This window comes from Micromys minutus (assembly GCF_963924665.1).
Source record: "Micromys minutus genome assembly, chromosome: 3".
NCBI classification, from domain to species: Eukaryota; Metazoa; Chordata; class Mammalia; order Rodentia; family Muridae; genus Micromys; species Micromys minutus.
Genome location: NC_137972.1, coordinates 66425877 through 66449180, shown reverse-complemented (window position 1 = coordinate 66449180; position 23304 = coordinate 66425877). Strand labels below are relative to the sequence as shown.

Sequence of the window (23304 nt, the reverse complement as noted above, 5' to 3'; positions counted from 1 at the left end):
TCTGTGTATGTTTGTTGAATGTGTGTCTGCATATGGGTGTGTCTATATGTGTAGGGAGGGTCTGTGTTTGTGAGTCACTGTATATGTATGTGTCTGTATGCATGTCTGTATGTGTGTGTCTATATGTATGTGTGTATGTCTGTATGTATGTATGTGTGTGCACCTGTCTGTATGTTTGTCTGTATATATGTATGTGTGTCTGTATGTATGTATGTGTGTCTGTGTTTATCTCTGTGTATGTGTTTGTTGTATGTGTGTCTGTATATGGGTGTGTCTGTGTGTGTAGGCAGGGTCTGTATTTGTGTGTCTCTGTGTCTCTGTATATGTATGTGTCTGTATGCATGTTTATATATGTGTGTATGTATGTATGTGTTTCTATGTATGTTATGTGTGTCTGTCTGTATGTATATATGTGAGTGTGTGTCTGTCTGCATGTGTGTGTATGTGTGTCTGTCTATCTGTATGTATATATGTATGCTTGAATCTGTGTGATACTGGAGATTGGACGCCAGGTCTTGTACATGTTTGGCAAGTGTCATACCATGGCCATAGCTCCTCTAAGATGTACTAATGGAGCAGCCGACCCTGTAAGTATTTGTGAGCCTCCTCCTGCCCACTCCTGACAACCAACACTAAAGACTGTTTTCGGAGAGAACTGTAGGGTGCTTCTGATATATGCACCCAGCTGCTGTATATAAACACCTTCTGAAACAACTCTCCACACAGAGGTGCTAGGCTGAGTCCCACTGACACATTCAACCCATCTGCTGATTTTAGGAGCCACCAGGCTCCTGTGGTTTGCTTTGTAGCTCGCTCATAGATACAGGCAAACTCAAGGTCACTGCCACACCCAGGAGTTCAGCAGCACTATCAGAATTTTGGAATTCTAAGTACCCACATCTTCCTTATAATTTGAATGCATTTGGGGATAATTGGCTGCAGTTAGAACTAACATCACGAATGTCGGAGAAGGCAAGTGTTACCCTTATTGTCAGAACCACAGAGCCCAGTATATCTAACTGCAGAAATACTAGCTATATGATGATACAATTCTGTCTGTTGACCTAGCTCAGTAGAGAGGGTGTTTTACCTCCTAAGCATCTCCACTGTCCTTTCAGGTTTTGTCTTTTAAAAAAATGTAATCTCACTTCCCTCTCCATTCCCCTTCCTGCCGCCTGAGTCTCAGGAACATCCTCAGCTGTTACACAGCTTGGCTTGATAATTGTGCACATGGAGCTAGGTGTGTGGGATGTTCAAGGTCATAACCCACCCCAGGAGTTCTTCAGTGTCACGCGCCCACGCTTCCCGCCGCTAGGAACAGGCATGCAACAAACAAACAGATTCTTCTGCGGATAACCTTTATTGTACAGTACTTTGAGCAGGGGGCTTCTTGAGCAGGAAACTTCTCTCTGAGCCGGGGACTCCCTACCGGGTTCTACTGTCTAGGCGACCTCTCACGCGCAGTCCCCCACGTGCGATCTCTCTGTCCAGTCTCTGTCCACTCGGGACCTCCCGCAATCTCTCCTATCGGGTCTCTCTCCACGTAGTATCTCTCTGCCATCCCTCCACGTGGGGTCTCCCGCAATCTCTCCACTGTCTTCCTCTCCACGTGGGGGAGGAAATGCACTGCTATATATGCCTAAGAGACTTGTGTTGCTACCTGATTGGTGCGCCCTCCAGTAACTCAGTAGTATGCCCCGAGAGCGGGCTATGACATATGTGGCGCATGCGCATTAAGTCTCTTGGCTGGGCAACAGCTCTGTTTGCTGAGTTCTCGGCGGGAAGCCGGCGCCATGTTTGGGTGTGGCACAAACGGCTCCCTACACTTCAGGGTATAATGCTGAAGGAAAGATGGGGAACAGTCTCTCTTCCTGCAGTATGGGGGGCAGGGAAGGCAGGGCTGGGCAGGCTTCAGGTACATCCCACCATGAGACACCCAGACTTTTGCTCTTCACCTTGTTCCCCGTAGCAGATCAGACATGGAGGCAGAAGAGATAGAGACTATAACAGAGGCTTCCATTTGAGCTTTTTGATGCTGCAAAGTGGATCTGTAACAGAGGATGGCATTTCATATTATAATCCGGGTGGCACCAAGCAAAGGGAGCCTGAGACTGGTAGGTCAGTAAAGTAGGACCTCAGTGATTGCTCAGTGTCTGCAGACAAGGCATTTGGCTCAAAATTTGAGGTCCATTAACCTCTTCATTGTCTCCAGACTGTAGAAGCTAGGCTGTGTGGTCTGAGCCTGATAACAGGAGCTTTGTGTTGTAGACCTTTAGAAGCTGTCTAGGGCCAAGTAACTAGCTCTCAGTGCCCCTTGATTTCAGGGACTTGTGTTACTTACTGGAAGAAGCCCCACCCCCAACAGACAGGACATGGAGTCTCAGGTGCACACTGTGTATGAGTAACAAACCCAGGGCATACCTATGAACACTTCAGCCATCTTCCAAACACAGGTATACTGCTGTCCATGTGGTTTAGACAGCCCAAGGAAGACAGACCAGCCAAGACAGAGAAGATGACTTAGAGGCCATTTCTCTGCTAGGAGATGCAGAATCATGTAGAATCATGCTTTATACCTGACCATGTTGTTGCAGACATGAGGCCCCAGAGCAGGGAGACTGAGTAGGAAGTACGTGGACTGGCAGACAGACCTTCCCAGTCACTGACATTCTGCCTAGTCCTGAAGGCAGAATGCCAGGTGAGAAGGAGCTAAGTTGCTAGAAAGAGGAAACAAAGCACATGTGGTCTGGAGGAGAGCTGAGCAGACCTCGTTCAAAGCCGGGGGTGTTTGGCATCGGCTGGAAGGAAGCTAGAACCTGGATGGGATTCAGCGTGAAGAGCCTTGATGGTAAAAGATTTTTTTTTCCCAAACAGCATGAGCTCATCTGGGCTGCTTTAAAAATAGCTCCCCACAGAAGATGGAGGCTGCATCCTGGAAGCAGAGATTAGGCAGCTTGATTCCGAGCTGCCCCAATGGCTGCTTCTGTGGGTGCAGAAGAGCAAAGGCACCACCCCAGCAGAGAAGCATCCATCCATCCATTCAGCCGATGCTGGTGCTGTGCCCCATTTAGGAAAGAATAGGGCAGTAAACACAGGCAACCTGACAGTGGATATAGTCGTTGCCTTTCTGTTGCTGTGATTAAAGGACCATGACAGAGGCAATGTATAAAGGAAAGCATATTGCGGGGTTTACAGTTCCAGAGGATTACAGCACATGACAATAGAGTGAAGGTAGAAACAGCTGAGATGAGAGAACTCAGATCCTGAAAACTAAACAGGAGGCAGGCAGACATAACTGGAAATGGGAAGGGAGTCTTTTGAAACCTCAAAGCCTGTCCCCATTGACATGCTTAATCCAGCAAGGGCACACCTTCCCAAACAGTTCCACCAACTAAAGGTTCAAACTCCTGTTTGAATATATGAGGGCCATTCTCATGCAAATCACCACAGTGGTGGGGAGGGGGAGGGAGTAACCTACCCGTTGTGTTTCTGACAGTTGGTTATCCAGGTTTGTGAGGGTGAAGGAACACAGAAAGGTGCTGAGTTTATACAGGACCCACTTAGACTTGGGGAACAGTAGGAATGGGAAGAGCCAAGACAGCTATAGTTCTGGTCATGAGACAGCCTACTAGATTCTCTAGCAGCCACTATTGGTAGGGCCTAAATGAGGCCATTGGCCAGGGAACCTGGGAAATGTAGTCAGCCAGCTTTCAGTCCCAGCATCTCAGAGTAGAAGACAAAGCTTCACCTTGAACTGCAAGGCAGACCCTGTCCTCACTGGGCAGGCACTACCTGTGCAAAGAAGAGGACTGGTGGGCTTCATCTTGGGAAAGGCAAAAAGCCTAGGAAAAGGTTCATGACAGGACTCTGGGAGATTCTGCAAAGATGGTGTCAGCAGAGCCCAAGAAAGGCAAAGCCATAATTAGAGTGGATGCCCTGGTTTTTTGTTTGTTTGTTTAACTGTCAGGTCTCTGGTACCAGGTGTTTTGCATTTCATGAGTTTTGCTTGAGTATACTCTTATCGATTCTTCTACTTTCTGGTAAAAACTCATTCAAAACACTTCCTTGCTAGACCTCAAGAACATTCATGTTCCCCTCACCATGAAGCTATTGCATAGCAGGCAGGAGATGTAGCAGCTTCTCAGCCAGAGGATGATAGCACACATCCAACCCACGCACAGCCATCAGCCCCTCTCTAATTTCCAACAATTAAAAGAGGCAGTGATGAACCAGATTAGCCAAAAGGGCAGGGGACGTGCTGTGTGATGGGGCTCTTTCGATGTGTCACAGCCATCAGCCCACAGCACAGCAATTTCACCGCCTCTGGTCATATTCTGAACCCTGGAGTCACCCCTACTAGTACAGCCTGGCTTCTGTGTCTGCACCAGCCCACCTTATCCCTGCCACCACACGGTACTCCCTCTGACATGCCTCCTGCATATCCCCAGAATTATAACTGACTAGATCCTTATTGTTTAGCTCTCCCAAAACACATTGCTCTCTGCTCACTTGTTTTTGAGCCTGGATACTGTCCTGCAACCCCAGCCTTTGCTACCCCACCAGTCTCTGATGGCCCATTTAGACATCATCTGCTTCATGAATGAGGGCACCCTGTCCGCACTGATTAGAGGACCGAATTTGTTGTTGAAGCTGTTGTGCTTAACTGTATACATGTGGCTCTATGTTTCTTTCCTCTACGTCACTGGTGTGCTATGGGAAGGCTCAGAGCCATGCAGTATGGGCACATTTCACACCCCTAGATGAAATGGTGTCTCGGGGCATTTCCGTGGAACAGGCCATCTCTGGCAGGAGTGACCCAAGGGTGGAAAGAGAAACAGTATCAGTATTTCTGATACAGAGATCCCTTGGTGTTTTTAAGTGTCATCCAGTGTACATGATCGCCCCCACAGAATATTCTGGAACTCATGGGTAACATTCTTCACCTTTAGAGCAGTGTCCTACAAAGCATGTGGGTCCCCTAGATACTAGTGTCCAAACGGGCCATGGTGAGCCATAAGGAAGTGTGTGAGACATGTCAAGCTTGCAGTGCAGGCCTGAAGTACTTTGCAGGGCTCAGGACGGAACTTGAGAATGGGGCAAGTGCCAAGTGATAGGCACATGACAGGAACTCCATGATAGGGACTTGCTGAGTGAGCATGCTCAAAGCATAACCTTTTCTCATAAGGTGTTTTTCTGAAGCATGCATGGCAAACGTCCTTTAGCTGCAGCGTTTAAGCATTGGGGTCACAGATGTGAGGTTCCCCAGTGAGAACTGTACTAAAGACTCCTTGGGCAGAAGTTTTTAACCTCACTACCACCCCCCCAAAATCAAAGGCATCCTGCTTAGCAGTGAGGGAAGCAGAACAGAGGGAGGCTTCCAGGGTGTTCCTCTCAGATTTGCCCTTTGTAATGCATGTGTTTCGTGGCTATGTCTTGGCAGGTTAAACTAGGCTTTTTACCATTTAAAATGAAGTGTGTGCAATTAGCTCCACCAGCTGCCAGCCATACCAGATCTGGGATAACCCTTCTTTTCTGTGCTTTCCAGTTCTTCCCCCAGAGGTCTCACTCCGCCAACGCTGCCTGTGTGACTCCCCACGGCACCATCCTCCACCAGACTCTGGACTTCGATGAGTTTATTGCCCCCCTCCCGCCTCCGCCCTACTATCCCCCAGAGTACACCTGCACACCCACAGCGGAGGCCCACAGGTCAGTCTCCTGCTCAGTGCCCTGAGTCCTGGGTTGTGCATGCAAGAAGGAGGAGGACAGGAAGCATCTTTGGGAGGAGGTGTGGAAGGGAATAGTGTAAGAGCCGGTACAGAAACATGTACCTCATAAGAACAGAAAATAAAGAAAGGAGCTGTGATCTAGAAATACAGCAAGAGAAAACTTTTCTTTCTTTCTTTCTTTCTTTCTTTCTTTCTTTCTTTCTTTCTTTCTTTCTTCCTTCCTTCCTTCCTTTCTTCTTCCTTCCTTCCTTCCTTTTTTCTTTCTTTCTTTCTTTCTTCTTCCTTCCTTCCTTCCTTCCTTCCTTCCTTCCTTTCTTTCTTTCTTTCTTTCTTTCTTTCTTTTGTTCATTGGGTTTTGGGCATCAATGAGGGTTTTATTTTGTTGTTGTTAGAGACAGAGCCTCACTATCCAGCCCTTCAGGGTGGCTTTGATATCACTACATAGTCCAAAATGGCCTCATATGTATAGTGCTCTTGTTTTAGTGTCCCAAGTATTAGAATTATAGGCAAGCATCACACAATCTAACTTGAATAGATTTCTGTTGTGTGCCTTTGTGGTGTCACCTAAATGATGTCATAGGCCAACGAAAAACTCTTAAATGTTTTTACATGTGCAAAGAAAGTTTTTTTTCCTCCTGCCTGACAGTTATCTCAGAGTGTGAAACATTAATTAGAAGTTTCATCAGCTTTCTATTAGTTTAATTGTAATGGGCAGAGCTGAAGTGTTTCATAAAATCTGGACATCTCTCCAGAAGAAAGACAACAGTTAAACCTGCCCTGGAATTCAGGCCTTTATTTCTCAACATGACAAGTTGATCACAGTCAACACTTGGAAAGAAATGTCAGACACTGTGCCCCATCCTCAGGGGATGACCATGTCATGTCAGACACTGTGCCCCATCCTCAGGGGATGACCATGTCATGTCAGACACTGTGCCCCGTCCTCAGGGGATGACCATGTCATGTCAGACACTGTGCTCTGTCCTCAGGGGATGACCATGTCATGTCAGACACTGTGCCCCGTCCTCAGGGGATGACCATGTCATGTCAGACACTGTGCTCTGTCCTCAGGGGATGACCATGTCATGTCAGACACTGTGCCCCATCCTCAGGGGATGACCATGTCATGTCAGACACTGTGCCCCGTCCTCAGGGGATGACCATGTCATGTCAGACACTGTGCTCTATCCTCAGGGGATGACCATGTCATGTCAGACACTGTGCCCCATCCTCAGGGGATGACCATGTCATGTCAGACACTGTGCCGCATCCTCAGGGGATGACCATGTCATGTCAGACACTGTGCTCTATCCTCAGGGGATGACCATGTCATGTCAGACACTGTGCTCTGTCCTCAGGGGATGACCATGTCATGTCAGACACTGTGCCCCATCCTCAGGGGATGACCATGTCATGTCAGACACTGTGCTCTGTCCTCAGGGGATGACCATGTCATATCAGACACTGTGCCCCATCCTCAGGGGATGACCATGTCATGTCAGACACTGTGCTCTGTCCTCAGGGGATGACCATGTCATGGACTGTTCTGTTTTCTAGGGGTCTCCACCTGGACTTCGCTTCCTCACCGTTCAGCACCCTGTATGATGTTGCCATCAACAGCCCTGGCATGCTGTACCCTGCTGAGCTGCCCCCACCATATGAGGCTGTGGTGAGTCAGACCCCCGCCAGCCAGGTGAGGCCTAGGCCTTAACAAGGCCAGTTCCTCTGCATGTCCTGCTCCCTGGGCTGCCCTCAGAAGGTTCCTCTCCGACACGTTGACTGAGTCAGTGTCACCAGTAGCTGCCTTATGTTGAGGCCTCTTCATGTGGTGTAGACTTAGGGTGCTGATTCTAGCTCCAGCCTAGAATCAATATGTAAGCTTGCACTTCGGATATACAGCTCAATCCCTGCAACAGGACATACATCCCAACTCAGATGCATCTGTCCTCCATGCTGCCTGGTGTTTCTGGAGAGGGCAGAGAAGGAACAGGGACAGTTCTAACCCATGACCAGAGCAGGAAGACCTGGCCTTGTGGACTGAGGACTCAGTGGACCAAGGCCTGCCTTGGCCATTTTTGTAGACATGATCTAATGGATCTATAAGAAGCCAGTCCGCCCTAGGCCAGGAATGTGCCTTTATTGCCAGGTTTCTGGAACTTTCTCTGAGCTGTGCACACTGGTGTTTCGTACTGCTTCATGTTTTCAGCCATTGACAGGTACTCTATGTCTGTAGAGCTTTGACTTCCTCGTTGGAAAAATGATGAAGGAAAATAAAATCACATCCGGACCAAGGGCATGGGAAGAGGAAAGGTGCCAACGGGCTCATGATAATACTGCATTCAGAAGATGTCTCTGGGTACATTTCGGTAGCCTTTTTATCTCAGCCATTATTATGGTTGTCTTCGTTAAGTGTGACATCACTGGTCAGGGTGGGGCCAGGGAGATCTTAAGTGGAAGTTGTAGGGAGTGGGGCGGAGGTGAGCAGAGTCAGGTGACACAGCTGATCTGTTCTAAGAGCTGGCCCCAAGTACAAGCCTCAGGGTTGGATAACGCCACAACATGGAGGATCTACAGGGCACTCTGGGCATGTCCAAACTCTGTTCCCAGTGCCCCTGCTAATGCCTGTATGCTCGCCGTACTGCAAGTCTCGGCCTTTCTGACATTACCTCAAGTGCTCATTTGGCACCTTGGATGGCCCAGTGACCTGCACGGGGTGGAAGGGAGTGTTTATCCCAGCCACTGAGAGGAAGAGGATTCCATGAGGAAGCTCTGTGGATGGAGGGCTGCCTATCCACTGTATAGGTGCAACTTCATAAGCCTCCGAGAGAACTGCAGTCACAAGGAGCATCACTTTCTGTGGTTTGATGGCGGGAGACAGGGAAAGGCAGCACAGGGTGCAAGCGCTCTGTGAGCAGTGGAAGCTTACACAGTGTGTTCAGGCTGTTGTCCTCACAGGAGAAAGAAACGCTTACGACAGGGACTCTCTTAGTCCTGGTCCAGCCTGGGGAATCCCACCTGCCCCGACACAACCAAAGGATAGTCGTCACTTCTTTTTGTATGCATGGTAAAAGTCGTGGTGTAGAAACTTGCCTGAGAGGCTAGGTAGCTTATTGATTAGGGAAAGTAGACCCTGCAGCCTCTCAGCTTGGACAGCCATTTTCTCAGACTTCCTATGCGGGGCAGGAACCTATCACTTAGCAATGAGGTTTATCTTTCCATTTATGATAAAAATAGCAGTGGAGATCTTGGTTGTGATGAAAGATTTTAGCTCTTAGAAGCTCCTGGCTTGTATTTTGGCATCTAGGGGAGGATCCGAAAGCTCAGATTTGGTGAGGAAGTGTGCCATGGATTGTAGATGCTGGTGAGCATCCCAGTCCCACAAAGCCTTGTCAATTGAATCCCAGTGTTTGGTCCATCTCCAGGATTTCTAAGTCAGTGATTGGTTAGGGAAGAAGGCGGAATGAGGAATTTGCATCTGTAACAGGTCCCAGCTCCTACTCTTATTGGGACTTTGAGAACTGGGGAAGGTCACTGAGAGAAGGCTTGGGGTGAACGGGTGAGAACAGGGTGGATCTTACAGAGCCCAGAAGGGGCAGCACTACCATCCCCACATGACAGGACCCAGAGAAAGGTACAGAGGGACCCGAGCAAGGTCCCTCTTGGAATGGCAGACCCTAGGAAGTCAAGATGCAACTAGGCAGTTTTATCTTGGGGAGTGGGGTTCTAGAAGCCATGTATGTATGTATGTGTATATGTATGTGTGTATGTATATGTGTGTATGTATGTATGTGTGTGTGTATGTATATGTGTGTATGTATGTGTGTGTGTATATGTGTGTATGTATGTATGTGTGTGTATGTATATGTGTGTATGTATGTGTGTATGTGTGTGTATGTATATGTGTATATGTATGTATGTGTGTGTGTATATGTATGTATGTATGTGTATATGTATGTGTGTATGTATATATGTGTGTATGTATGTATGTATGTATGTATGTGTGTGTGTATATGTATGTAGTATGTGATTTCAATGCTACCTCCAACGGGAGGCTCTGTCATCTCCCACTCCTCCCAAGCCTTTTTGATGCTATTGCAGAATTCCAGTTTCCAGCTAGGGAGACACTTTTTGGCTCCCTTTTGTGAGGTGGTACTTGGGTTTTCATAAGAGGAGGCTATGTGCACTGATCATCATTCCATGGACCCCTCCCTGTAGACACTGTCAGGGCTGGGTGCTGCTCTGTCAGAGCTTTTGCTTCCCAGTAAGACTTGTAAGACCCCTGAATGCAGGTAGAAATAGTGACTTCAGACTTTGAGTGTGACATTTAGTGCCACACACACACACACTAGAAGGGTATTGTTTCACGTTTTATCACCAATTTTCTTTTTCCCTGAGGAACACACTGTACTTTCAGTTAATATATGGTTCTGAGATCAATATGACACTGCCAAGGCATGAAAAAAGTCTCTCCTCCATGATTTCTGTCAGGGAACTTGGGGAAGAAGGGCTGATGGTCAAAGCTGTGTCGTGTTAGCTTATGTTAGCTCAGAAGCCTGCCACCTGCGGGCACTGACACAAACTTAATCTGCTATGGAGCAGTCCAGGTCATTGTGTAGTATGTCCTGTGGCCTCCTCTCCAGACCACCTGTGTAGCAGGGACACATCTGGTGATTAAGGGCCTGCAGCCCCCTGGCCAGTTTTCTCTGATGCTCAGGTCTCAGAGCACTTTCCAATTCTGTAGACATCCCTGGGAGTCCAGAAGTGAATAAAACCCATTACCAACCACGGAGGGAAGGCCAAGCCAGCCACCTGCCCCCTCCTCCACTGTGGTCCATCTCCCTTGACCAGACATCAAGGAGCTGCCCCCTTCGCAGCAGGAAAGTTTTCTCTGGATGAGGGGGGCAGGGTAATTGCTTGCCCTTGCAAGACAAAGAAAGGGTGAATGAGGTGCTTTAGCAGCACTGGTTAGGGTGAGATAAACCAGACAGAGGGATGTGAGTAAAGTCACGTGGACACACAGGACAAAGGGGAGGAGAGGAGAGCATTGGGAAGATTTGTTTTTCTTTTTTTCTGATGCAAGGTAGCATTCTATGTTGTCCAGGCTGGCCCTGAACTCCTGACCTCAAAGGAACTTTTCTCTCCAGCCTGCAGAGTATTTGAGATGCCCAGGGTGCATCTGGGAGGATATTAGTCTTAACTGAGAGTGCTCATTCAGACCTCTTCCCTTTCTTGAGCAGGGTATGTTCTCTTCTAGCTTAGGTGGGGGAGGGGGTTGTTTGAAGGGGGAGTCCATATCTTTCTTATGGCTCCAGGCCATGCTGTTCAAGAGGTCACAGAGGTGACTCACCAGCCAGGACAGCAAAGTTACCGAGATCTTCTCCCTAGAAATTCTGACTAGACACAGATTCACATTCCAGGGACCACTTGTGGCTGTGCTTTGCAGCTGTAGGATATAAAACCATGAATCTATTGCTTTGTGGGATTAATAACTCATGTGATAGCAGGACAGGGACAGTTCACCTTCTCTGAGACTTTAGTGGGGGGATTGCACCTGCCCATCTGGGTAGGGCTGAGGTATGTGAGAGAAGAGGAAAGTCACCCCCGTGGAGAGAGCATACCACACAGAGGCAGGGTAGGCTGTGGGTAGTCTGCTGTAAAGCAACAGGTACCTGAGGTCAGCAAAGTTGTCTCAGGGCAGGTTTTCTAACCTTGCATATCCAACTACGAAGCGTGCTTGACAGATTCAGTGCCTAGGCTGACCTGACTGGGAGATTCTTGAGGGATTCGGGCTGGGTAAAGGTATGGTTAGGAAAGGAGGCTGATTGTGATACTGGAAATTATGAGAAAGGAGATGGGCAGACATGATATTGTCTGCTCTTATAAATTATATTTCAAATGACGTCAATGTTTTAAAACTGGCAAGCGGGTGTTTTTGTGGTATACGGTTCCAGGGGGCTGGGCTCCAGTGTCAGGGAGGCAACAGGCTGGGCAGTTGAAGGGGCTCATGACTCGAAAGCAGAAATCAGAGCGAGACAGAGAAAGAGCTAGGAGAAGCACAGTGTTTCCTCTCTAAAGCCCGCCCCCAGTGACGTACTTCCTCTAGCAAGGCCACACCTCTAAGCTCCCCCAAATGGGGTCACCAACTGGAGTGTTCACACGCCTGAGACTATGGCAGCATTTCTCACTAAAACGGCTACAGTCCCACGTGCCTTGGGGGTGGAGGGGAGGGAGCTAGACCAGTTATGTAGGAAGTTTGTCTCTCACAATCCTAACACTCCTCTTCCAACTAGTATCCCTGTTCACCAGCTTTTATGGATGAACTCAAGTCTCAACTTAGATCCCATATCACAAATGTCCGCCTTTCAGCAGATGTCCTCCCTCCCCACAGAGGTCCTTCCTCCCCTCCCTCTTTACTGCCTCTTCTGTGGTTCTGCACCAAATGGCCATTTCCCTCACCACTTTTTACAGTGAGGTGGCCTCTGCCATCAGATTCAAATTAACCCCCTAGCACTCTACTCAGAAATGATAGATGCGCTCCCAGGAGCCAGCTCTTTCTCCAAACCACAGCTCCTAGTGCTTGAACACAGGAGCCAGGGGGAAGTGAGTGATGCCCTGCAGAATATGAAGCAAATCCAATTTCCTCTTGACCTTGTCCCTCTGTGGATTTTATTTCTCTTGTTTTATATATATTTCTTTATTGCCAAAGCTTTCTTTCTCAGGTATCAGGTTCCTATGTTTCCCATTCCCTCCCTTTTTCTCTCCCCCCCCCTCTCTCTGTGTGTGTGTATGTGTGAGAGAGAGAGACAATGAGGAGAGAGAGTGGGGATTTGATATGGGGAGAGAGTTTTGGAATAAAATAACCCTTTAGGCAGTTTGTTTGTTTGTTTGTTTGTTTATTGTTATTTAGTAGAAGATTCTTCCCAGACATTTTCAGAAGTGGCAATGAACACATTGTGAATACAGAAGGGGAAAGGTGTGTGTAGATGCTGATGGTGATGTGAATTCTCTCTTCCTCATTTCCCTCCCCAACACAACAGGAGGGCTCGGGAAGAATGGCATGTATCTTATTTGCTCCAAATCTTATCAGTGGGGTGAAAGGCAGCTCGACACCCTGGTCTTACCTTGATTTCCAGCTCTCCTCTGCACCCCACTTCCCCACCACCAGAACAGGGAGCAGCAACTCCTACCCTTTGTGTTGGCGCCACAGTTGGAGCCACCTGTCCTCACTCCAGCATGGTGTGCAGAACAGAGATGAGGAATCTCAGCTCTCTGATTGAAGTGGCTGGCGGCACAGAAGGCAGGAATGTAATTACCTGAGCTGGAATCGGACCAAGCCGCAGGGGCTTGCCTCACCTTCCCCAGTCTCCTCTGGAGCTCATTACTTACCAGTGTGTCCCCAAAGCAATTCCAAAATAACACAAGAAGTCAGATATTGTTTCCTGGGCTGGTAAAGGGGGAGTTGGGATGGGGCTGGTAAAGGGGGATGTTTCAAGTCCGGGGCCTGTGTCCACTGCCTGCAGCACAGTTGGAAGAGTTGTGGCTGTTGGCTAGAAACTGCAGCTGCTTGATACAGGCAGGGTAAGGTGAGGCAGGAAGCTAGGGGGGCTCAGCCTTCTGAGTCCTGTTTTCTGGGGTCTCGCCAGGTCAGAGTCACTCCCAGAGGAGTCTCCATGGCCACACTCCACCAAGTCAGGGTGGCTCTTAATGAATGTGATTATTACTGTCCGGATGTGGGCTACTGTTTGGACTGGCATCCTACCCTGTGAGCACCTGGACTCTGACCCAAAGCTCAGGCAGGAGAGTAGCCTAGGAGCTTCTTGTTCATTCCATCTGCAAGGGAACAAAAGGAAGAAGCAAGTTGAGGAGGGGCTGCACGTCTACTTGGTGTCTTAGGGCTTCCCTCACTGTGAAGAAACACCGGGACCGAGGCAGCTCTTATAAAAGAAACCATTTAACTGGGGCTGGATTATAATTCCAGAGGTTCAGTCCATTATCATTGTGGCAGGAACATGGCAGTGTCTGGGCAGATACGGTGCTGGAGGAGCTGAGAGTTCTATATCTGAAGGCAGCAGCAGCAGACTATCTTCTGCAGGTAGCCAGGAGGAGGGTCTCTGTTCTGCACTGGAGAGAGCTTGAGCATAGAACCTCAGAGCCCACCCACAGAGTAATGTAACTTTCTTCAACCAGACCACACCCACTCCAATAAGGCCACACCTCCTAATAGTGCCCCTTCCTATGGGCAGGGCACAAGCTACCAGACTTGGGATGCAGTCATTCACCCAGTGCTCTTTCCATGCCCTGGCCATGCTGGTGTGACATAAGTCAGATTTCATGGTCATTTGTCCCATGGTTTTATTCTTCCTGGAGCCATTGGAAAGAGAATGAAAGAAGGTAGTTGGAAGGGCTGCCTGGCCTAAGTCCCACTGTGACAATGAAGACTCCTCTGTGGCTTTTTGTCTTAGTTACAGTTGCTCTTGTTGTGATGAAATACCATGGCCAAAAGCTAGTTGGGGAGGAATAGATTTATTTGGATTACATTTACACATCAATGTTCTTCATCAAAAGAAGTCAGGGCAGCAACTCAAAAGCAGGGCAGAAACCTGGCAGCAGGAGCTGATGCAGAGGCCGTGGAGGGATGCTGCTTACTGGCTTGCTCTCCATGGCTTGCTCAAACTGGTTTCTTATAGAACCCAGGGCCACCATCCCAGGGGTGGCCCCGCCTACAATGGACTGGGCCGTCCTCCATTAATCACAAACCTTGAAAAATGACCTACAGGCTTGCCCACAGCCAAATCTTTTGAAGGCATTTTCTCAATTCGGGTTCCCTCCTCTCAGATGATTCTAGCCTGTGCCAGGTTGGCATAAATTTATCCAGGATAAGGTGAGTAGACTCAGAGTAACCAGGGTCCTAGAAGGTGCTCTGAGTGCAGAAGGCCAGGGACTTGGGCTTCTTGATCTTAGCAACAATGATCTGCCCTCTCAGTTCTCATGCCCCACCCCATAAGATGAGGTGGGAAGAAAGAAATGTATGTATATGTCTCCAGTCCTCTCTAGATGAGCCTTAAAGCCAACATGGACAGTTTTTCATTGGAAGGTTTGTTCTAGGATTCTCTCTATCTCCCAGATATGAAAATCCATAGATGCTTAGGTCCCTTATATAAAAGGGACTGCTGACTGCACAGAAACTACACGTGTCCTTTCCTATACTTTATGCCCAACCAGATGCATCCACATGAACTCAGCATAGTACATGGTACATGAAGATTTCTCTTTCACCCTTTGGAACTTCTGGGAAGTTTTGCACTGAGTATTTTATAATCTATGCTGATTGAATCTAAGGAATTTGATGGTCCAGAGGACTGGCTGTGTTTTTGATGGCTGCTTGGGTGTTCTCTTGAGCAAGGGTAATGCTTTGTGTTTCTTACTGTAGGTTGCAGGTGCTGATCACCAGGTGGTTGATTCCAGTTCCGGGGACCCAAACACGGCTGCCGACTTCAGCACGCCGGGTAATCACACCTCTGTCAGTTTGAATCACTGCTTGTTTGTTTTCCAAAATATGTACTTTCTCCTGCTTCCTGCCTCTGCCTCCTGCCTCTTCCTGCCCCCTCCTCTCTAGCTCTGACTCTGTAACATGGTATCTTAGCCATAGCATTCTTCCCTAACCTATATCATAAGCTATGTTCCTGCAAGAACTCACCCTTCCCCTGGGCTGCATTTTGTCTCCTCTCCGCTCTGTCATGTCTCCTTCATTTTAGGCTGTGAATCGGACGAAAAAGTACTATTCACCTTTTCAGGAACAAAGGAAACTATTTAGACAGTCACTGGCTACTGGTGATTTGACTCAGGCCTCTTTTTGACTTTATGGGGGTAGAAAGTCACATGCTGTTCAGTAGAAAGTGTTGTCATGAGCAGTGTGGCACAGTGACAGAAGGAAGAACCGAGAGACATATCTACATAATTATGCCAGCTAAACTGGTTTTTTTTTTTTCCCCAATATGGGAGTTGAACCCATGGCCTCACATATGACTCCTGAGATACACCCTCATAAAGTACAAGAGGAAAAATGGGCTAGAGCAACTGGACGTACATAAGAAAAAAAAAAACAATAAAAAAGAGACTTTAACCCAACCTCACTGTAGTATAGCAATTATCTGAGCAATAGCATCTTTTCAACTGGTATGTCTTCTGGCCTGCAGGCCTCCGAGGTGTTAAGTAGTACAATCCAAAGCCTCTAGTACTTGGTATCACCACCAGAAGACTGGGTGCTGGAAGTTCCCCTTGGTCTTATGGTCACCTCCAAAGCTCACTGATCAGGTTCTAGGCAAGGAGTAACCAGATTCTTCTGTCCAACTCTAACCTACCCTTATGTAAAAACCAGAAAAGGGATCCAACTATGGGCTCTACTCTTCCAATCATATTTTTCCAAGAACTTGTAATGTGTGTAGGCATCTCATGGTTGGAAGCTGTTGGGGCCCAACTCTGGAATGCAGGAAAATGGTATGATATCACCTTCTAACCACATTTCCCCAAACTCCAGGGAAGCTCTTGATGCCTCCTTCCCATACTGCTCATGACAACAGCCTCTGAGTGGACTGAAAAATCTGAAATATTCCCACGTTAATCCTTAATCCAAGGTGGTTCAGTCCTGTGACCTGTGATTTTCCATATACATTTCAGAATGAGTGCCATTGCTACCTTCAAAAGCCATTGCTGGATTCTCTAAGAGCCAAATCAAACCCATAGCTCAATCTGGAAAGATTGCTCACCTACACTAAGCATATCGATCTATTAGTTCCATCCCATTCCCCAGAACTACTTCGGGTCTCTTTTAATTCCACTTTGACAGTGTTTATCCGCTAGATACTTGCTGTCCATAGTTGGTTAGGCACACAGTCATTCCTTGACATCTCTGGAGGACAAGTTTCAGGACATATGTCAGATATCAAAGCCCAAAGATACAAGGGACTTGAGTCCCTTGCATAAGATGACAAAATATGTACATATCACGTATACAGGTCCTCTGATGCACTTTAAGTTATCTCTAGGGTACTTATTAATGTTTTGTAAATGGTCCTCTGTGGGTTGGTGTTAAGGAGATGCATGATTGGACAGTGGAGAGGTAGGTGGAGAAAGGGTCTGGAGGCATGGAAGAGATCGAAGGAGGCAGAGATTCCAGGAGGAACAAAGATGGAGACAGATGTGCATGTTTCTCTCGGCGCATCTCTTCATAAATAAGGTTGTTATGAATGTTTTATAAAAGATAGAATTATACAGGATCATTTGACTTATGTAGGTTGGCAAATCATACCAGTTGGATCAGAGCAGTTTGATGTGTTCTTTGATGTGACTAATTGAGTTTAAAGTGTGTCGTGGTGGAACTCATAAAGCCCACCACAGAGTTGGGATATGTGTGTCTAAGGCTTGGCAACAACACACCAAGGGGAAGTGAGTGAAAACAACATTCGGGGGGCAGTTGTGGAACACCACCAGGGATAGAAGCAGCAGGGGCGGTAGAGTAAACCTCACCTGAGTTCTTAGAGGCGGCCTGGAGCACCAAAATAGAGATTACCACAGTGCCGGATGGCCCCGAGGGAGTGGGCGAGTGCGGGATAAAAGGTTAAGCCACCATTTAATATTTATCACAGCAGTTCTTCGGTGGGGACAATAAAAAAACATATGTACATGGTTAGCAGAGACACACAGTTTCCAAACCACACTTGGTTGAATAGATGGATGCAGAACTCATACACACAGAGTCAGCTGCCCGCTCTGGGACTTCGTTCTCTTCACTGAGGAGCAGTACTGCATTTGGGGTTTCCAGATCCCCACTGTCATTGTTATTGCATACAACATACAGTGTGATAGCATGTAATTCACTCGCATGTTGACCTTGTCACTTGTTACCATGTTGACCTTGATGTTTAGTTTCACAGTTCTTTATAGATTCTAGTTGGTTTTAAGCTATTATGAATAATGTCACGACAATGAGGATGGGACATTGGCAAGACCCCAGGGAAGCTACAATCCAGATTCTTCACTGGCATCTCATAAAGCAGCCTGCCGTGTGAGGGCTTTTTAATCTAGAATCCATGTTTACATTGTTAGATGAAGCAATCCACACTTCTGGGAACGCCCTGGGGTCTAACATAAGGAAAAGAACTCTATAAAAATGAAGGTGTTTTCATTCTTCATAATTGTGAAAACCTGGGGGAACAGTGAAGCCCTTTAATGAGAGCCATAAAAAACAGGTGGCATGTGCTAGATACATTATTCTACATTAATTAAGAAAATATGAGTGGGTTCTTTGGATGAAAAATTTGAAGTCCATTAGGACCGTAACTGTCATAAAAGCAGGCATGCTTTGTCACCCTGGTGACAGCAGGGAAAAACAGCCACCAGTCTTGGGCTGGGAGCTTTTTCAGGATCTACTGTAATTTTGTGTTTCCAGTAATTATATATATTCAGAGCAAAGTCACACTCTCCTGTCTGTGACTTGATTGTGCTAGTGCTGATGGTAAAATTGGATTGAGAAGAGTTAGGAGGCCTGAATTGGAACTATCTAAAATATGATTTTTGGTATTGGGCCAGAGAGATGGCTCACCAGTTAAGGGCACATGCTGCTTTGGCAGAGGACCACATCTGGTGCTGTATAACTAGCACTCCAGCTCCTGGGGCACCTGATACCTCTGTACTCCAGGTACCTATACTCAAATGTACAATGCTCCTCCTCAGTACACAAACACTTAAATCTTTTCCAAAAAGGCAAAATACACACACACACACACACACACACACACACATTTGGGAGCAGTACTCATATTTGATTCAGGGCCTTGCACATTCTAGGCAAGCATTCTAAAAAGATCTACACCCTCAGTGCTCTTGATACTTTGTATTTTAAGACAGGTTTGCACTAGGTTGCCTAGGATGAGCTGGAAAAATACTCTAGTTGAGACAGGCCTGGACCGTGAAGCCTTCCTGCCTCAAGCCCTTTGTGCAGCAGGAATCACAATCCTGCACGATACAGCTCGGCTTATCCAGGATGATTTTGGCATACCACTGTGTAGTTCCCTAGGGAATAACTAGCTGAGGTTGGTTGGGGTTAGTCAATGCACTTTCTGTCTTTGAAGTTTTCTGATGTGATAAATTATTGCTTCTTTTTTTTTAATATATACTCTTTTCATCTCCAAGCATTTGTCAGATTATGTCCAGTAATAAATTCCTGGAAGCAACTGCTAAGTCCAAGGGAGCATGTATTTTAAGTGTTAATAGAGCAGTCAAACTGCATTATAGAGAAGTTACACCAACTATCGAGGCCCAGGATCCCCTCACTCCCGATGAGTTCTCTTGCCCTTCCAAGGGAATAGCCACTCTCCAGCCTTGGCTGTGAGAAACTTCCCACAGGTCTGTTACCCATGTGTATGTCTGGATTTGATTAATTTCTTTTATTTGAAGTGTTTTCTTTTTTAGAAGATATTTTGGGACTAGATCCATAAGAAAAAGTGCTTATTAAATCAAGTCACGAGACAATGTGTAAGGCCGAGACCTTCCTACTCTGGCAGGAATCTGTCTCTGCTTTGCTTCCACAGCACCGCATTTATTACACAGGCACACAACGTGCATGGCCGTCTTTATTTATTCTTCTCATACTATGCACCCTGAGCACAGCTTCCCCTCCCACTTCTCCCAGACCCCGAATCTTCCCATTCCCACCCCCAGTGTCTTCTCCCAGAGAAGAGCGGGCCTCCCTGGGACATCAGCTGAAGAGAGCACAGAGACAATCTGATTAGACACAAGGCTCCAGATGAGACTGGACAAGGCAACTCTGTAGGAGCAAAAGGATCCCCCAAGCAGGCAAAGATTCGCCCCATTCCCACTGTCAGGGGTCTCCCCAAACACCAAGCCAACCGTAACAGGTACGCAGAGGACCCAGCGCAGACCGGTGCAGTCTCTGTGAGCCCCATGACCCCTACTTAGTTCATTTCACGAGCCAAAGCTCACACGTTCTTACTGTTGTTTTCCTTTATTCCCTTTATGCTTTGTATCATCACCTCGAAGTCTCTGCCTCTAGCTGCAGATCTATTGTTGCAAATTTTCTTCTGCTAATTTTGTAACCCCAAAAGGGAAGGGTTAATTATCTTGGAGTTTGTTTGTATATGATGTATGTGGTACCCCTTTCAAAGGGCCACTAATTGTCTCCAACTATTTATAGAAGGGTAGTAGTGGTTAGGCAGGAATGCCTTAGCATCTTCCAACTAGCTCTGCCTCTTGGCAGCTCAGACCCACCTCCCTTGTCTAGGCTGCCTCAAGAGTTGGGCAGTGAGGACTGAGTGGCACATGGCTAAAAGGCCTGGCCTAGGGCAAGGTCATGGACACAGAGGAGCATGGTGTACTGATTGGGCCTGGTGGAAAGAAAGGGGAGGACCAAAGCTTGAAGCTTCCAACCACTGATCGAATTCAGGCTGTTGTGATGAACCACAGGCCCTCACCTTGCAGTATCTGCTCCTAGGCTGAGAATGGGCTTCTGGTACTTCTAGGATGCCCATGCATTAAAGAGCCCCTGGTGCAACCCAGTGGGAAAGAGACACAGACCTTACAAGCTTTGCTGGTCCATAGTGGGCCATCTGAGGCTTGAATGGCTAACTTTAATACACATACATATACACATACATACACATACATATACATACTAACTGTAATTCATGCACACATACACACACACATCTCACACATACATGCATACCTATATGATACATACATGCATGGTTTGGAGCAGGCAGCTGGCTGGTTCAGGATCCAGGTTACCTTTGTCATCTCTTACCCTAATACTGTGCTTGTTTTCTTGCAGTGCCTGCCAGCAGCACGAGTCTCCCAACATCAGAGGGTGCCACCTCACTGGGTCCAAGCCACCCATCCCCTGATGGCACTTTAGACACCCCACCGCCTCTTCTACCTGCTCCAGTCCCTCACCACATGTCTCCAGAGGCAACAAGCTTGAGCACACAGGCACAACCAAGCCCAGGGCGTGTGGCCCGCTCAGCCAGTGACCCCACCTCCTGCACATCCAGTGAAGCAGGTATGGCTCGCTTATATCCTCAGGGTGAACACAATTTGTAAGGCAAGTGACCTCTGATAGTTGAGGCTCAGCTGTTGGATCCTAGTGTCATCTGAACATTCGAAGACCCTGAGTTGGAGTGGGGAGTGGCGTGGGTAGCCAGGAAGAGATTATTCTGGCCAGGGGGAAGGGCTCAAGATGGTAGGGTAATGAGATCTCATTAGGTCACCAGCAGCTCCAACATAGCTACATGCACAATCTGAGGTCCAGGTCAGAGTGGGTGTGACCAAGGGTAATAACTGTGTATAGATTGCTTGGTCCCCTGCCCTGAGTTGGTTCGTTCAGCACTTCATGGTGTCTGTAGCCACCAGCCATTTTTATTTCCCTATGTGATTATAAATGGACACTGTCCCAGATCCCTGTATCCAGCTGCCTAGGGATTCATATGCCACACCAGCTTCCTTGGGACTCTGTGTGCCTGAGGCTGAGGAATGTACATCTGAACTTTGATGGTATAGGAGAATAATTTAAACCATTAATGACTGGCTAATGGCCTTTTGACTCTGACCTATCATAGTGAAGAAAAAGCTTCTGATATGGGTTTAAAAAGAACCCTAGAGAAGTGCCAGCCTCACCTCGGTGGTCTTGTACAGCTGAACGCCAAGCAGACTAGCGTATGGCAGTGCTAAGCAAGAGCAGAGTCTTCGGAAGAGTGACAGCAGCCAGCTATGTGGAGGTGTCTTCCTGGTTTGAAACATCAGATTTTGCACAATCTGTAGATTTTGAGAGATACATGGAGAAAGCGCAACCGAGACCTGGAATGTTTTCTTCCTGATTTATGTGGAGCCACAGAGCTTCCCTTCCTTCTGCCCCCAAGGGCAGCATGTGGGTTTCTGTGTCCACTTCCTGTCATGGAACTGTGAGAAAGAACCCCATATGATCGGAGGGGGCCCAGGTACCTTCTGTGGCTTTTGGATAGCATTCTTTAGCCTGTTCTTCTCAGTGGAATTTGTGGTCTGTGACAAATGTCACAAAGGTCACCATGTCTTTCTGAGGTCCACACAGCAGCCTGTCACATCAGCTTTCTCTTAGCCAGAGAACACTGCCAGTATTATGTGTGTTGAAGGCATGTGCCTTCTGGGTCCCAGGAGAACCCAAGAACTGAAGGGTATTCGCAGGCACCTCCTGGGCTCCCACATAGCCTAGACCTGAAAATCTATAAGGCTTCCCCCTTTCATTTCCCCGTGTCTGCTTCTCTGACACCTAACACATCGCTCAGCCCTAAGCAGCTGGTGAATTTTACCAGTCACCCCTGGTCCCCTTCCTGTGGGAAGAGACTCTTCTGGCTGAGGTGCAGCCAGGACTATGCTGGGCTGCTCTGGGGGGAGGTGGGGCACTCCTCAAACATCTTGGCATCTGCTTACTATAAAGGGCTATGGGGACATGGGGGGACTGTCCCTCCACACACGGTGGGGAAACCTCACCGCATCCCAGTTGTAATCTTAAATCAGACCGTCTCTAGATGCTCTACTCTGCCCCTACGAGCCATCAGACCACAAAGGTCAGAGGTCATAGAGCTGGAGAAGGCTGAGCAGACCTCAGGATCCCCTAGCAGCCCTTCTCATAGGCCCTGTACTCATTACACCCCTCACTTTAATCCTTTGAAGTTAACAGGAAAACCACACGAGGCTGACAGGAAATAAAGTGTTCCAGGGAACTGGGTCACACTCAGTGGTAGTGACTCTCCCCTGGCACACTTGTGTCTGTCTGTCTGTCTGTCTGTCTGTCTGTCTGTTTTTCTAGAACTTTGGTTTCATTCAGTTCACAGCTGTATTCGCCCAGCCACGGCTGCCTGTCAGCACCAGCTCTCATCCACTGGTGACCCAGATACCTGGAAAATGGACCACGGGAGCAAGCCAGAGACCTTACAGACCGTCTCCAAAGAGCGGCCACACTCATTAGTGGAGAGCAAGGCCTATGCAGACACCAGGGTTCTGGTGGCTAAGTTTTTGGAACATGCACACCGCAGCCTCCCTACAGAGGTGCGACATGTGGTGGGTACCATACGATCAACAGCCACCTTGGAGGAGCCCAGGGTGGAGGAGGCCATCTTTGGTGCTGGTGTCCTGGACCAGCTATGAAGCAGCTACGGGCCTAGATGTGGACACTGATGGGCCTGCAAAGTCTGATCCTACGAGATGCCGCCACGCTCAGTAGAGGAAGGCCTTTGGCCTGCTGGACTGAGAACATCCAGGACATCTGGGAGGCTCACTGGTGGCCTAGACGAGGACCTGTTACTCTTTCTCCCATCAGTTGTCTTCCTGGGGACTGTTTGTCCCCTGTCCCACTAACTCAGACATGTTTCTTTCGTGACCTTGGTTGAGCTCTGGTGGCTTCAGGATAGCACCTCTTGAACTGAAGAATGTGATGGGAATACCAATCCTGGGACAGGTGACTCTTGTGGAACATAAAGACACTGCGTCTGTCCCAAGTCAAGGCCTTTAACACACGATGCTCCTCTGT

General features: G+C 47.8%; 1 protein-coding gene across 1 annotated transcript in view; it reads left to right on the top strand.

The window, feature by feature from the left end:
- The window catches only part of ENTREP2 (endosomal transmembrane epsin interactor 2), a gene marked incomplete at both ends in the record, with an annotated part of 385859 nt that extends 362937 nt beyond the window's left edge, over positions 1 to 22922 (top strand). The window contains 5 exons of the mRNA XM_080914208.1: positions 5546 to 5706; positions 7284 to 7419; positions 15157 to 15232; positions 20575 to 20802; positions 22603 to 22922. Coding sequence (XP_080770334.1) covers positions 5546 to 5706; positions 7284 to 7419; positions 15157 to 15232; positions 20575 to 20802; positions 22603 to 22922 — 921 coding nt within the window. The remainder of the gene's footprint in view (positions 1 to 5545; positions 5707 to 7283; positions 7420 to 15156; positions 15233 to 20574; positions 20803 to 22602) is intronic.
- Between the last annotated feature and the right edge of the window lie 382 nt (positions 22923 to 23304).